General features: G+C 36.1%; 1 protein-coding gene across 6 annotated transcripts in view; it reads right to left on the reverse strand.

The window, feature by feature from the left end:
* Positions 1 to 17,094, reverse strand: part of RAPH1 (Ras association (RalGDS/AF-6) and pleckstrin homology domains 1) — an 88,447-nt gene that overhangs the window by 10,358 nt on the left and 60,995 nt on the right. For all 6 annotated transcript variants that reach the window (XM_057550857.1, XM_057550860.1, XM_057550859.1 and 3 more), the window contains 9 exons: positions 15,739 to 15,816; positions 15,129 to 15,288; positions 12,956 to 13,077; positions 11,703 to 11,768; positions 10,248 to 10,391; positions 9,261 to 9,371; positions 5,300 to 5,398; positions 4,130 to 4,250; positions 295 to 437 (listed from right to left, as the gene is read on the reverse strand). In XM_057550857.1, coding sequence (XP_057406840.1) covers positions 295 to 437; positions 4,130 to 4,250; positions 5,300 to 5,398; positions 9,261 to 9,371; positions 10,248 to 10,391; positions 11,703 to 11,768; positions 12,956 to 13,077; positions 15,129 to 15,288; positions 15,739 to 15,816 — 1,044 coding nt within the window. The remainder of the gene's footprint in view (positions 1 to 294; positions 438 to 4,129; positions 4,251 to 5,299; positions 5,399 to 9,260; positions 9,372 to 10,247; positions 10,392 to 11,702; positions 11,769 to 12,955; positions 13,078 to 15,128; positions 15,289 to 15,738; positions 15,817 to 17,094) is intronic.

The raw sequence follows: 17,094 nt of genomic DNA on the forward strand, positions 1-17,094 counted from the left end.
CTTTTTTGGAACAAAATTAAGGCACTGGCACTGGAGGGTGTTGTTGCTCCAACCAAACTGATTAAGAGTGGAAAGTGTTATTTCTTAAAATCCTGAGCCACTGATAAAACTGCTAGGTTTTTTTTTTTTTTTGAGATCTTAGATCATCAGAGCCAATTCACAAATGTCCATTTCTGAGGAGAAGCAAAGAAAGAATACTGAAATAAGGCCAAGAAAGATTCCTAATAAAGGAACAACAAGCTACACCCCTGGAACACTACAGATTTCCCCTCGACCCTGACCCGAGCGTGTTACCTTGCTAGACTCTTCCAGCTGCGTGCCTCGCTTCCAGGCCTCGGAGAAGATGGAGCTCACGATGCTCTGGGAACGGACGTGTCCTGCCGGCTGGGTATCAGACACTCCACTATCAGACTGATTGGAGTGATTGGACTGAGACTCTGTTTGAAACAGATTTTCAAAAATCAGATTAAATAAGTCAGTATTGTGACGTATGAATATGTATGTTTGGATAACTTTCACTCAAGATCAGATGCGATGCAGAACGGCAGCAAGTTACTTTTACCTGACTCATTTCACACAAACACAGCCCGTGTTTTCCATTAGAAAACTTCTCTTGTCCTAGGGCAAGTAGGAAATCTCCATTCTTTTTTAAATAGTTCACCACAAAAAACTGATAATTGCAATAAAAGGTTCAAGTAACGTTATTGGTATCCTAACAGCCTGTCTTGTAAGAACTCCTAGCAAATAAGAAAATTAATGAGGGCTTCCCTGGTGGTGTGGTGGTTAAGAAGCTGTCTGCCAATGCAGGGGACATGGGTTCGAGCCCTGGTCCGGGAAGATCCCACATGCGGCAGAGCAACTAAGCCTGTGCGCCACAACTACTGAGCCTGTGCTCTAGAGCCTGTGCTCCGCAAGAGAAGCCACTGCAATGAGAAGCCCGCGCACTACAACCAAGAGTAGCCCCTGCTCGCCACAACTAGAGAAAGTCCACGGGCAGCAATGAAGACCCAAACGCAGCCAAAAATAAATAAATAAATAAATTTAAAAAGGAGAGAGAATTAATGAACCATGAATAGAGTAGTGAATCTTTTTGTTCAGTCATATCTTCATTACATTGAGAATCAATCTTGTTATATACCCCTGCTCCAGGCCATCTGAGATTTCTCACTTATGAATTCAGATCTATACATGATGATTACTTCCTTTATCCCAGTAATGAACGATACTGAGAATGTGATACCCAGTAAGAAGTGTGTTTCCTAGGGATTCAGGTATTGACATCACAAGACAGCAGCTGTGTCATAGCCTGGCTTCCTGAAGGGCATGAAGATATCTTCAAGGGACCTGGGAATGGCTGAGGATACAGGGTAATTTGACTGACATCCAGGGTGAGGGAACTGGAAAGATTATTTCACTGGACTCCAAGTCAGGTGAGATAACCTTGCAGAAGCACCTAGCCCAATGTCTGGCATCTGGTGGAGACTCAAATGTTAAAGCTAGTCCCATCCAGTCACTCTGTGAGACGTGGGTATTATTAGATTGCAGTATTAAGCAAGTCCAGCCAAGTTCATCAAAGTACTGCAAAGATAACAGCCACAAACTCCTTTAGATAAAGTTAAGACAGTATCCTCAGGGTAAAAATATAAGCAATATAGGATAAAACCTACTCTATTTTCTTCATCCCTATCTCATATCTAGGACAACAGCCTATAAGACAAGAGGCTGGAACGTGACTTCTTGAGCTCTCTTCAGCATGAATATGTATGATTTTACAGTTTACCTGAAAAAGTCTACCTAATACTTAACACGATGTATACAAACAGATGATGCTGGAGTGGGAAAAGGCACCATACCACTTCATAAAGTAACACGTGGAAGCACTTGAATTGTTAAGTGCTATGTAAGTTTTTTAAAAATAGTACACATCTTTTTTTCCCTCCATCTTTCCCTTAATTCCATTTTCTACAATCCTACTTGTGACATGCTCTTCTTACCTTGCCTTTCCTAATCCATTGCCGCAAAGGTTTCTCCCCCCAAATTTAATAAACATTTTATTTTAGAATAGATTTAGATTTGCAGAAAAGTTGCAGAACTAGCACAGTTCCTACATACCTAGCACCCAGTTTACCTCATTATTAACATGTTACAATACTCTGGTCCATGTGTCACGAATAATGAACCTACACTCACATGTTAATATTAACTAACTCTGGGACTTCCCTCGTGGCCCAGTGGTTAAGAATCCATCTTGCAATGCAGGGGATGCCAGTTCGATCCCTGGTCAGGGAACTAAGTCCCACATGCCACGGGGCAACTAAGCCCATGCGCCACAACTAGAGAGAAGCCCATGTGCCGCAACAAAAGATCCTGCACGCCACAACTGAGACCCGACGCAGCCAAAAAATAAATAAATTAAAAAAAAAAAAAAGAATATAAAACGATACTTTAAACAAAAAACTAACTAAACTCCAAACTTTATTTGGATTTCACTAGTTTTTCCGTAATGTCCATTTTCTGATCCAGGATCCCATTCAGGTTACCATATTACAGATAGTTGTCATGTCTCCCATGACAGTTTCTCAGACTCTCCTTGTTTTTGATGACCTTGACAGTTTTGAGGAGTACTGGTCAGGTATTTTGTAGCATGTTTCTCAATTTTGATTTGTCTGATGCTTTTTCTCTGAGGTTAAGGGATTTGGGGAGGAAGACCAAGAGAGGGAAAATGCCAGTCTCATCACACTGCATCAAGGGCACATGCTATCAATATGACTTATTACCTTGATCACCTGGCCGACGTATGGTTTGTCAGCTTTCTCCGATATAAGGTTACACCTCCCCACTCCGCGCTCTTTGGAAGCAAGTCACTTTACACAGCCCACACTTAACAAGAGGGGAGTGCCACCTCCTTGAGGGCAGAGCATCTGTATAAATCCATTTAGAAATCTGTACAGGAGATTTGTCTCTTCTTCTCCATTTATTTATTTAATTCAATAATTTATTTATATCCCCATGGACTGATGGCTATTTATTTTATAATTTGGATTACAGTCCTATACTATGTTATTTTCTTGCTCAAATTGTTCCAGCTTTGGCCACTGAGCACTCTCTCAGGGTGGGTCCTGGGTCCCTTTTACAGACTCCCATCGCTGTGTTTTTTTGAGTACTTCCTTTGTCACATGATGCTCCAGGCTCATCTTATATATTCTCTGCCACAGCCCTAGAATCAGCCACTCCAGAGCCCTGGCTCCTCTGTTTTGGAAAATGGCATTGAGAAACCAAGGTCTAGGTTCTTAGTGTTCTCACTGCTACTGCGGTGTCACTGCTTCTAGCCCTGTCAGTGGACAGAATAGAGAATATATGTGTGTACACTAGCCCATGTATATACACATTCTCGATGTGTTTTTATTTACTTATTTAGGGGTGAGATCTAGTCATACAGCTTTTAAATCAAATACTTCTTAAAGTAATTATTTCATAACATGGGCTGTTAGAACAAAGAAAAAAATTATGATTTTAGATGACACAGATATCATTTACGGAACTTTTGAAGGGAAAGAAGCATTTATCTTAAGATGTGATCACAGCATCCTTGTTTAAAGGATGTGGGAATCTGAAAATAAGCCCCTTTTGAGTATCACTATTTCCTCTGAAAACTTTACAAAGTTTGATGACTTAAATAGCTTCCTTGACTGTGATACTGAACTAATTCCACTCTGTTGTTTCCACTCTGCTGAAATGTCAGGAAACCTGTGGGGAAGGAGGGCAGTTTCATCATGATTCGGAGTACTCGTCTCCAAGCAACTTTCTACCCCCAATTATGCATCAACAGTTGTTTTCAGCAATATGATTGAGTTTCAAATAAACTTTATAAATATATAACAAAACTCCTGGCTTTACCACGTTACTGGTTTTCCATTTCAAACACATTTGTGAACTAGCCCATGATATTATCCCCTCTAAAAATTAAAAAATAAATGAATAAAAGCACATGTACCTATTGATTATAATTTAGAAATCAGGCATGGCTCTAGTTTTAAAAAATCACTCTGAGATAACCAGGTCTTCTATCAGTCTCTATAGAGACACCTTCCTGTTGGTAGTAAAGAGCTCTTTGGATATTTTAAACTACCTGGGATGCTGGAAGAACTGGATCCTGATTTAATGCTGGAGCTGGATAAGGAAGTCCAATCATAAGCCGATTCTGTCCTCTTCAAGGCCTCTTGATAGTTCATGTAGAGCTGCTTCCCGTACTAAACAGAAGGCAGTAAATGATGACATCTGTACTTTACTGGGTATGGTATGGATGCGTGGGATAGGAAAAGGGGACACATTTCTGTTTACTGACTCATAGTCTGTATTAAAATACATATAATACTTCAAACATTCTTTTCATACCAGTAAATTTTAATCCACTCTTATTTGTCCTCATTTTGAGAAAGGCAGCAAGAAGTCAACACTTGATTCTGATTATGTTCATTAACAATATAAAGATTTTTTTTCAGTTACTTTTAAAGCAACTTTGATTTTATGTCTATAATAAATTTTATTTTTAGTTACATTAACTTAAAAGTAACTGAATAAATACCCTTTCAAGCATTATGTATAATCATCTTTAAGATGTCCTTTAAAAAAACTTTTTTAAGACTTTTCTTTTTTAAGAGCAGTTTTAGGTTCACAGCAAAACTGAGAGAAAGGTACAGAGATTTCCCACATACATGCACAGCCCCTAAACACGCATAGTTTCTCCCATTATCAATATCCCCACTAGAGATTGTTACAATCAATGAACCTACATGGACATGTAATAATCACTCAAAGTCCATAGGTCGCCTTAGGTTCACTCTTGGTGTTTACATTCTACGGGTTTGGACAAATGTATAGGACATGTACCCACCATTGTATCCTACAGAGTGTGAGTATTTTCACCACCCTAAAAATCCTCCATGCTCCACCTATTCATTCTTCCCCCAACCCCAAGGTAGTTTAATTTTCAAAAAATTTCTTTTGTTTAGGCTAAACTCTGCTATATAAGAATCACACAGTGCATTCTCCGAAGCCCAAACAAATCACTTTGATGCTACATAAGCTTTTACCAGCAGTATTATTCCATGGATACCAAGTGTTAAAAGCTTATCCCCATCACCAAGAAAAAAAGACATTTAAAACATGAAACTTAGGCCTGAGAAAACTAGACACTGGCAAAATCATGAACATGAAACTAACAGGATAATTATCATGACAACCAAAACCATATCATTAAACACCCATCATTCCATTATCAAACCAAAAGAACACCTACCTTTGCGATGCGGATACCATTGACCCACTGATGCAGGGTCCTCACGTCATCACAACAAAGGTATTTGATGTACTGAGATTTCTTCTGGATCTGTGGGTGCTGCAAGATTAAAGGCAAAATCCAACTAAGTCCCCTGGAGAACTAAGAAATAAACAAACTCTATCAAAGCTTAAACATATCCTGACAAATTACAGGTCTTTGGAATAATGGCCAAATAATTTATTATACCTCTTAAACATCCATAGGGCCAAATAAAATGGCCCTACGTATTTTTACAAAATAAACAAGAAAGAAACTTGTGTTAAATTTTAGGTCAAGATGTTTCAGTTAGAAAACAAACAAACAAACAAAAAACAAAAAAACCTTCACATCATGGGAAACTCTAAAGTACCCCTTCTACATTTCAAAGAAACAAAGTCTACCAAGCTTAACAAAGTCAGTGGAAGTTTTAATCTATCAATATAAGACTATGAAAAGGGAGGAGAGTGTTTATTTCACTTTGAATTAACTGAACTCATGGAATCAGAAGACTCCCTATGAGAGAGTCTTTGGTAAAGCTTCCAGTGCTTCTCTGGAGGTGAACACCTGGGTGGGGGGAAGCAGCACAGGGCACAGCAGCTGGGATGCAATGGGTGCTCACACCTGTTGCGGTGCTGCTCCCTGCTGTGGACTGAGCACTGCTCTGCAGGCCCCTCTACCCACAGCATGTGCCCTCTGGGCAATAAGCAGCTTTTCAACTGCATCATCAGATTTAGTCTTCACAGCCCAATGTACTTTTCAGTTGAGTCTTGCATAGGAGGTGAGTGACTTGACCTTGGCTACAAAATGCAAGTGCTAGAACAGACTCAGGGTATTTTAACTCCACTGGGCCACAACCCACTAGAAAAAACCCTTCCTGCCAAAAATTAGACTGAGACAGATAATTCCTAACCTGTAACTAACCTGTAACTAAAAGTGATACTCTAAAATCTTAGTCCAAGTGCCAAAAGAAACTACTGAATATATACAACCCATTTATTACTTTGGAAACAATATAGGCCTGAAAATCAATTCTCTCAACTAATATGCAAGAAGCTACAAAATAAGACTATAACCCTCTCCCCTGTTACTTCCATGATTATCATGTATAACATCCTTCTATTAATAAGTGTTTGAGAAGTTCATGTTCATACTCCATCCCTAAATCCTAACCATTTTTTTCCTTCCCACCTAACATATTAAATTACTTTGCCTCATTTCTCAAGGGATGAAAATTTAGACCTGGCTAAGCTGAGCTCGAGTCCAACAATTGTTGTGGTATACATTTTTTTAAAACACAGGTTTCCTTTAAGATACTTAATTATACACGCATACATATGTGTCCCAAGTGTGTACCTCTTTCAGATAATACATCAACATATATCTTATTTCTACATTGTCAAATTTCATGAATAAGCTCTTCCCTTATTTTTATTATCTTAAAAAACTAATTACCAAATGGTGTGTTTTATTACTTCCTACAAGTGTGTATATATTTCCTGTATCCTGCATGTCACTGGAAGGACTCAGACTCAGTCATTAAAGCTCAAAGCTGATGAAAGGGATCAGGCCCTATGAATATTTACATTTGCATTTGTGTAGACCCTGTGCGGCAGCATTTTTTGGTTTGTTTGTCAGAACTCATATGCTCAAGAATAAAACACTTACATAGGCAAAATCTAGTGTAGACTTACAGGGAAGAAAGACATGTCTTAAATACTAATAGTTCAGCGGTCTCAGGCAAATTGATCCCTTAAACCTCAGTTTCCACATCTGGAAAATGGGGACTCTAGACCAGACTTGTGAGATGGCCATGTCCAGTGCTTCTAGTGCAGCACGTTCCACCCTGGAGTTCTTCAGTAAATGGTGGCCATTATTTTTACTATTATTTGTACCCAGTGGTATGGTGTTTTTTTTAGTTCAATACATTAAATATTTCTAGATATAAATAGGTAGGCAATATAAATACATAAATTTAGCTTAACCTACTTTACTAAAAGCAAATATGAAGCATACAAATCATTATTTTAAAAACAAACAAGAAAACCCTTAGAACAAAAATATTCTTAACCTAAGAATTCTATGAGCTGCAAAAAGGATTAAACTACTAGTCAGTGGTCCTACTTACTTCTGGCCCTAACAGACACTGTTGATTGCCTTCCCCACAGCTATCTCCTCCTCTCTACCTCTTTTCTGATAGAACTCCAATTTGTTTGGACGTCTACCCCTCACCTCAGAGAGCAAATTCTGACTAGTGTAAACCCAAAATGGTGGCTTTGTCCCCTGCCGGTGACTGGTGTGAGAGTGAGCGTGTACTCCGGGCCAACGGCCCTCAAAGGGGGGGCTGTTAGAAGAACTCCTGGGAAATATTTCTTTCCTCTTAAAAAAAGACAAATACAGGGAAAAATAGTCCCTCTTCCTCTGCTGGATTTTGTTGGGTCAAATCGCAGTGGCCATTTGTGACTGAGGTAAGTCGGTCTGAGAATAAGCTGATACGCAGCTTATTAAGTTCCATACGCGAAAGATGGGAAGAATGTAGGTTCTCACTGACAACTTTGAGCCACTGAAATAACCAATTCTTACTGTCTCCATGTTATGAGACCCCCAAATAACTTTTATTTATATTGATATTTACCTTATAAGAAATTAAAGCTGAGAAAAAGTTAAATATAAGAGTATACAAATACACATTCCACTACCCAGGGGAGCAAAGATATCATCACATGTCATGTAACCATTTAGAAAACTCCATTATACACTTGTGAGAGAATGAGAGTATAAAAGGCAAAAAACATCTTAGCATTATTAGAAGAATAACATTGACATCACAGGTCCCTTTACAGGGTCTCAGGGACTCCAGGGGACCCTAGACCTCATTTTGAAAACTGCTGGATTAAGCTACTTTATACTGACTTTTAAAAAATTATTTGCTACTGTAACTAAATGATATAGGGTATTCTCTAAAAACGATCACTTCATAAAGGGCTACCATTATAATACACCTAACTTTATCAAAGCAATCAAAACTCTAGCCCAAATCCCTAAACAAATACCACCTCTTCAAACCTAACTGACAATTCTCAGACAAAAGCAAAATCAAATGATGATATAAACATGTAGACCTAAGTAGTTACCACGGGGCTACTGAGATGGACCAATGAGAAAAACGTAATCATCTCCATAATTATCCTGAACTTTTTAATGTTACCTTTTCCTAATGTTCCAATAGATCACTAAAAATGTCAGTTCTCAAAAGTACAGATATGATGAGTATGAGAAACTCAAAAGTTTGGATATAGGGGGAAAAAAATCACTAAAAACAGCTTAGATGGATCATAATACATGCGTGGGCTATCAGAGCCATGGTTCAGGAGAAAAGGGAGACGAGAATTATTTCTGGACCAGATGAGAACCAGCCTACTTTGAACTCGGGCTCTGTTGGTTCTGCTGAGTTAGGACAGGAAAAGAACCCTTCCCCCCCACATTTGGCTCTGATCTAAGTTTTCCTAAACTAAGCCAGCTATTAAATGACAGTCTCAAATTTATAATCTAATCCATTTTATATATTATGACTCAAAGCTTCCAATTCAGTATCCATTTCCTAGTATCATCACTCTAACTAGGGTCAGCTGTGGGATAAGCACAGGCTTTCCTTCCTTCCTTCCTTCCTTCCTTCCTTCCTTCATTTATTTATTGGCCACGCTGCACAGCTTGTAGGATCTTAGTTCCCCGTCTAAGGATTGAACCCAGGCTCCGGGAGCTGAAAGCGCCGAGTCCTAACCACTGGACCACCAGGGAATTCCCTTCATCATTCCTTTAAAAACCTATACAGAAAAAAGCAAAAATAGGACACTTGATGGAGATCCAAACTATTTTAAGATGTCCAATAACCCCCTCTATGTCTAACATCAATTAAAATTCCTAAAAAGAGATATATGTTTACCTTGAGCACCAGACAGTAGTCTGTAGGTGCTTTGTATTTGTTCCGATAATCCTGTCCATAGTAAACATTGACGTGATCCAGCTGGAGAAAGCACACCAGATCCCGAGACACCTGCGAAAAAAACACCCGAAAGACTGAATTAACAGTAATGTGTAAACAAGCAGATATCACTAGTAACAGCTTCTAACTGAGAATCAAACTTTACCAAGTAGAAATTATTGCTATTTTGCAGAAGACAAGACAGTGAGATTCTCTGCAGATGCTTCTTCTTTAAATCCATGATGCAACAAAAAAGGCAGTCTGTTTCACTTACTGTCTTGCCATTCATAAGGAACACTGACTTGCTTGGAAAGGATGGCACTTTAAAGAGACTTTAAATATAGTATAGTATTTATATTAAATACAATATAGTATGATAGAGCTCTCTGGAAAGAACAAGAGATATCATGTAGCTCAGTGCCTGTAGTGCATATCTCAAGTACAGCAATTCTCAAGTCAGGGTTCCTCGCCAGTTAAACAGGGGCGACAACACGTACCTCTCAGGATGGTGGTAAACACTGGATGAGATGACCCTGTAAAGAGCTTCTGCAGTGCTGGGCCCCCAGTAAGCACAGAAGTGACAGCTACCATGGGGGCCCTTAGCAGAAGCACATTACCTAAGCAAGGCCGAAACGCTTGTAATCCTAGAAAGGTATTCTCCCCAAACAATAACAAGCAAAAATGACTCTGGCAGAAGCTCCAAAAATAAGAAATAAAACCATGATTTCAAATTTGCCAGGAGAATCGAGATGGGCCCAACTAATGAGCAGAGAGTGAACATTTTCAGGTTTCTTCTTTCTTATAATAGATCAATAAACAAAGCAATGTTCTGTGTGTCCTACACGAGCTGAAACAAATCAGAGCCTGGATCACCTTATTAGCATGCTCACTAGAAATTAATATCAATCAGCATAATAAGGAAGCTAAAAGTCAGTAGAAGGGACACACCTTTGCTTTTCCTTTAGGGACATAGTAGATACCAGATGCTCGCAAGAGAAAATAACGCTTTTTCCAGGACTTCTTGCCATCATCTTTCAACCAAAGGACTCCCTCAATTTCTGGTACAGTTACAGAACTTCCACAAAAACACTCCTAAAATAAGAAGATGATTTGGAAAGACATGATCCTTGGATTCTCAGAACAAAGTTGTGTTTACCCCTGTGAAATGCATGACACTGTGATTAAACCAAAATGCTTCTGTATAAAAACCATGCTGCTAATTTTACCTCAATTAGAACTTTCTATTCTAAACATTATATGGCTTTACTCTGGAACGACTATGGCAATCCCTAAGAACTTTTACCTAACACTGTTCTGAGGAAACTAAGATGAAATGTCAACTGAGTTGCATATAAAAGTACTTAAATGCATTTGTAAACAGCATAGTTACACTAAATTTAATCAAAGCGTCAGAGCTAACATAAACATTAGACTTTATTTTTCTTCAAATTAACAACACATTTAGATTAGCTGTACGTTAAATAGGAATATATTTTAAAAGAAAGCAACATGCTAAATGAATGATTACTTTCACAATTTAAAAACTATCAATGTATATGATTCTAAAACAAAGAATATTTAATACTAGGTTGAAAGGAATATAAACAAACTCAAAATTCTGGATTCTAATGTCTATACTTAGATAAAAATTTAATTTAAAAAATCAATCATGTATTTAATAAAGGAAAAGTAGAAAGCCTCACTAAACTTGAACACATGAAGGTGAATTAATTTCTCTCTCCCCAAAACAAAAAAAAAATTAGGAATTATGAAGAGTATTTTTCTTAATTATAGCTAGCATCCCTATGAAAAGCTTAGTGCTGATCTTCATCTTCCTAATAGCCTTGTTGCTAAATAAGAGTTTATTCAGATTTTCAAACATACTAATGTCTTTGACCTTAGTTCTCTAAAATCAGCAAAAGCCAAATATTCAATTATGTTTGAATTTGTTTTATTACTCTTCAAAATAAAGAGCTGTATATATATTTTAAAAAGAATCATTATGATTTTTTAAATTATTTGAGTTATTTCAGGCCAAGGTTTGAAATATTTTGTAAATAGCTAACTATACTCAAATTTCTCTCTGGGTAAGCAGATAAAACAGTACAATCACATCCTTCATTGACCAGCCTTTTCTCCCACTTATCAGCTACTAAAAGCTCATAACTCCTTTTAGCCCACTAGTATACTGCTTGGCAAAATAATAAGTTTTACAAGGTTCTTCGGTGTTCTAATGTTCACACAGCTGAACTCTCTCCAACAGGCTATGGAAGAAAATAGGCTTCCCTATTTATGGCTGTAATTATAAATATAGAGCACTGACATTCTGGACTTCAAAAAAGGTGCTTAATATTTGAATATTATAATGTGCAGGAAAAGGGGAAGGAGGGAAGGAAGTCATACCTCCAACAGCACTTCTTTGTTTCTATCTGCCATCTCAGCTGTTTCCTTTTTTCCCAGAAGATAATTCTAGAAAAATGAATAGATGAAAGTTAAAGGATAAACCCACTCTACTATTCCCTTGGCACAGGTATGTATATGATTTCTTCTAGAGACACAGAGTGAGGGGAACACCCCTTTGAAAAGCAACCTGGTCGTGGGACCTTCACGGAAATGCTTAACACCGGCCTCCTCCCTACCTTATCCATGTATCTTGAATTATTCCATAAACTGCCCTCCCCCAAATCCTGAGGTGATATTACATGCAACAGCTAGCAAATATGTTTTTGTGTATCTAATGAAAGCTACCCTTACAGGACCTTAAAGGTTTACAAATTATTAAGTACAACAAGTAAGGCAAATTACCTTAAAATATGCTGGGTTTAACTGATCCAGATGGAGAAAATTTAATCTAAATCCCAAATTCTCTGAGACTACCGTGATGTCATTTGCTTGACTCAACTAAAATCTGAATTCTAATTATTAGCCTTATGAAACGTTTTTTCACAGTCATCCATAAAAAGATCTGTTGGTATTCCCAAATGTGTATTCTTCACTAAAAATACCCAGTAAAGATGTGTCATGATTAAGCTGCCTGAAGGATAACTATTCAATAACTTTAACACTGCTACTATTTTTCTCATTACTACTTTTTATAGTGAGGTTGTTTTCTCTCACCTATTGATTTTTATAAAATATTTGGGTATTAGGAAGGATTAACTCAAGTATTATTTTGGAATAAGCAAAGATACTAAATAGATAAAGGTAACATATATTAGAATGTGGAACCATTTATAATCAAGGTTACTGGGTTTTCAAAAAAATAATTTAAAATAAATCAAAGTGTCAACTGGATAAATGACAAAAGTAGAGAAACTTAAATATGCAAGTACTTTCCTTTGAGGGATAAGGAACTCACCAAATAAACAGCTGGGTTCAAAACGGCTCTGAATTAGAGAGAACAGAAACCTGGTAACGCCCTGTAGGTAATCCTGCTTCCCCAAAGGCTCATCCCATCTGGCTCTGCAAAACTGGCAGCTTCTTTGAGGCCCCAGCAGACTTGCCACCTTGGCAGTAGTGAATGCTCCCATGGGGTTTTGCATCCACAACGCTCCAACCGGGTGGTTACCAATTTTTTAACTCTATTAACTTAGCAGTCAGAGAATTATATAATATGAACATTTAAGAATCCTGACCTCTGTAAGCTATAGTCTCACCTGTGGGTTTTTGAAAAGTGCATATTTTTCTATACGCTCCATAAATATAAGCTTGTTTTGGCTATCTCTTGTCCAATTAAGAAGATTTTCAACCAAGTTTTCATGGTCTTCAAAGATTCTCTCTGTCCCAAAATAAAATATCAGCATTTTGTTAGTATTCATCAGAACTGCATAAAAGACAAGAAACCTTGAGAAGTAATTCACAGCAAAACCCTTAACTGACACCCCTGAGAGATTATCTAGTCTTCCCTCTATTTTCAAATAAGGAAACATGCCCTCGTGGTGTTAAGTGACTTCAGCAAGGTCACACAGCTGCTACATGGAAGGATCAGGACTAGAATCTAGGTCTTCTGACTTCAAGGTCTTCTTCAGCCTTTGCCCATCCCATCCTTAAAAAAACCCCAACATGTTAGTTGCATTTCATAAATTCTGGTATTAAGTGCTTCTAACAGCATTCATTTCTTGTCATTCAAAATATTTCCAAGATGAGTTCTTCTTTCATCTATGAGTTTTGTTTAAATTTAAACAGAGATGTATTTTCTAATTTCCAAATTAGGAATCAAAGAACTTGTCCTATATATTGAACATATGTTCAAAGAACATATTCTAGAGATAATGATTTTTTGAAATTTCTTGAGAGCTGCTTATAACCTCATACCGGAATCAATTTTTGGAAATACTCCATTTCTGCCTGTAAAGAATGTATATTTTCCTGTTATTAGTGTTCTAAATATATCTATATTCATTTTTGTCTGCTTGATTACATTGATCACTGAAAAGATTCTTAGGTGAAAAGTTTCTACTATGAAGGTAGACTTGTGAATTTCTCCTGGTAGTTCTGTCAACTTTTGCTTTATACATTTTAATGCTATTATTAGATAAAATTTAGAATGATTATATCTTTCTGATGAAGATGTATGGTTCTCTTTATCTCTAGTAATGCACTTTGCTTAAAGTTTATTTTGCCTGATAATAACATAGTTAATATTATCTCTCTTTTGGTTAGTGTCTTTCCACATTCCTTTTACTTTGAATCTTTCTGTGTCTTTAGGTAAAAGGTCTTTTGTAAACAGCAAACAGTTGCATTTTGTTCATTCATCCTTTCTAATAATCTCTGTTGTTTAATTGAATTATTTACATTTGTAATAGTTTGTTTCCACCATCTTATTTTGGGCTCTTAGTAGTCCCTTGTTTTCTTTTCTTTTATTCATTCACCAAGTACTGAATGACTACATATTATATTTGAATCACTATGCCAAATATGATTAAATGATAGTTATGGATCTTTAACTATGGCCATGGAAATATTCTAAAAACTATCATCCAAACATTTTCCGTGTATGGTGACACTACATCTATGAACTCAAACCTTTCTAATTCTCTAAGAATAGTTATAGGGAGGTATTATTAGAATACATGTTTATACATATTAATAAATTTCTAACTTATGGTTTGGTTTTGGGGGTTGTGTATGTGCGTTCTGAGAGAAAAGTGTTAATGATTAAATTTTTATTTCTCTGGAAACTGCTGTGAAATATTTAAAGATATCATAGGTAGTAAGAGCAATGCAAATACATTTTTTAAACAAAATAGCAAGTTGAAATTGATTACTGATTGAATAAAGCCTAGTAAAATAATTATTGCGAGGTTTCTGTAATCACACAGTATTACAAAAAGAACACTTTTTAAAAGAGTCAAAGATGATATAAAAAATGAGGGATTTTTAAAGTTAGAAAACACCATACCAAACTACAAAACATAGGAAACTAAGACTTAGTACATCTAGCTAAAAATAAGATGTGCTTTATGTTTCCCCTGAAAGTCAAATGTTGGTGTAAAGACTTCAGTACAAATGTGAATAAATGTAACGGTCTTTAGTAAATGTGTTCAATATATTTGGTTCTTATTTGAAGGGAAAAGAATATTTTGTTACCTTAAAAAAAGAGAACAACTTTGTTCTGGCCATAAAAAAATCTGAAGTGAACTGGAAATGATACTGTACTCAAAGAAATGTCAAAATACTTGGGGGGGAAAAAAAACAAGGTAAAAAGGCCAGGGTTATATTATAGAAAAAAAATACAGTATAAAGACGTCTCAAGTTGCTTTTATCAACATGAAAACTGTTGAAATTACATAGAAATTAAAAAGTAATTATAGCAATGATACTACTAACCCATTTGTAACTCAGAGACGGTTTCCACCAGAGACCAGTCTAAACTATAACCGCAGTGAGATTTGTCCATCAGGTTATCCAGCACTTGTCTCACCGTCTGCCTCTCATCCACCATCATTGTTTTAGAACTATCGTCAGACATGTGGACTCTAATCACCAGCTATAATAGGAAAAAAGGAAATTAAATACAAACCAAAAAACAGGCATTCTAGAAATTTCTTCCAATATTGAGTAATGTTCTGAGTAATGTCCTTAGCTAAAATATAAATTAAAACACAAATAATGACTTTATTATGCAAGAAAAATACTCTAAAATTAGGTATTAGATAACCTAACTAAACAAATTTAATGCATTTTTAAAAATTAAAATAACAGGTAAGATTATAATAATAAGACTATTTTGTTTTACCCTTTTAGAATTTAAAACCAGAAAGGTATTTCTTTTATAATGCATTTTATCCACAAAACAGTACATGTGAAAAATGTATTAGAAAGAAATACCCCTCTATAGCTTGCTATATCTTAGAGCTACGTTACGTAAACAAGGCAATTCTTCATAAATCCGTAAAACAGATAAAAATCCCAAACCAAGAAAAAGCCCAAATATCACCTTTTTCACTTGTGCCTCTTTAATTTTCTCTAGGGCAACTCTGATCTTCTCAGCTTTCAATTTTGCTGCCTGTTCTTCCTGTGAACACAAAGCACTTCAGATAAACTAATGCTAAAATAATGAGAATTTTTTGAGAAGACTTTTTATCCTTAAGGATGCTGCTAAAATTGAATTTCAGTAAGAATATAACTTCACACACTTATATAGAGCACATTTTAAAAATAACCGTGTTCACAAAGTGAGAGCAGACATATTAAAAAGGAACATTTTTTAAGATGCAGACTTGAAGATCTCTTATAAAAAGACTAGATTTTCATATTCTAGTGATGTAGTAAATTAATTTAATTTTAATTTAATCCAACAGTTTAATTCTCGACTGTCAATCTGAAGCAGATAAATTTCAGGTTTCAGGATAGGGAAAACATGAGGGTATCTGTGGGTCTGCCAGTGACTCTGAATTGATACCCCCTCCAAAGTACAGGCAATCTTTTGCATAGTAATGTTCTGTCCTGTTACACTGAAAACATATCATCATCATAAAAATAGCAAAAAACCAGTATCAATTTATCTCTTTGCAGCCATATAAAAATACTTGATAAAAAATGTAGGTATGTTCATATTAATATACAAATACAAATAGAGGAGTCTGCATTAAATTCTTAGGTTTTACTCTGCTTTGGAACAATCACACAATATAATCAATGTCTCACGTCTCTAAATGCAATTTTGTTTTTATTAATTCATGGATAAAAGTTCTTAAAATACTAAATATAATTTTCCAAATATTTAACTTACAGTAATTTCTACTTTATAAAATTTAGATTACAAGTAGTAATAAAATAAAACTATACTTAAAACATTTGCCTATTTTCTCCTAGAACAACACATAGTACTGTAATACTGGTACTTACTTGTACTTTCCAGCAATAGGCCATAGTACACTGTAGCATTAATCTCCAATTGAAAAAGACTCATGTGAGTAAACCTTTGCTTATAATAAAGGATTCCTTTTTAATTCTAAGCGTCTGGTTGCTCTAGCAAATATCTAAAATACCTAAGAAAGACATTAAATGCCATATTATATATTTACTTAATATGACTTTAAAAAAAAAAAAAAAAAAGAGAGAGAAACCTATTTACATCAGCCGAACTTTATCTGCTCTGGATTGTGATTAAAAACCACAATCCATGTGTTATTCTTCGTTAAAAAGCTGAAGTTTCTAGGGCAAAAAAACAAAAACTCAATTCATTTAATAGATTATTCCCTGTTCTCCTAAATTCTGTTGGCTTTCTTATTTTTTAACTGCTTCTCTTTCCATTTCACACTCTAGGCTGACTCCCCTCATTTCAAGCTTA

This window comes from Balaenoptera acutorostrata, chromosome 8, assembly GCF_949987535.1.
Source record: "Balaenoptera acutorostrata chromosome 8, mBalAcu1.1, whole genome shotgun sequence".
Classification (NCBI taxonomy): domain Eukaryota; kingdom Metazoa; phylum Chordata; class Mammalia; order Artiodactyla; family Balaenopteridae; genus Balaenoptera; species Balaenoptera acutorostrata.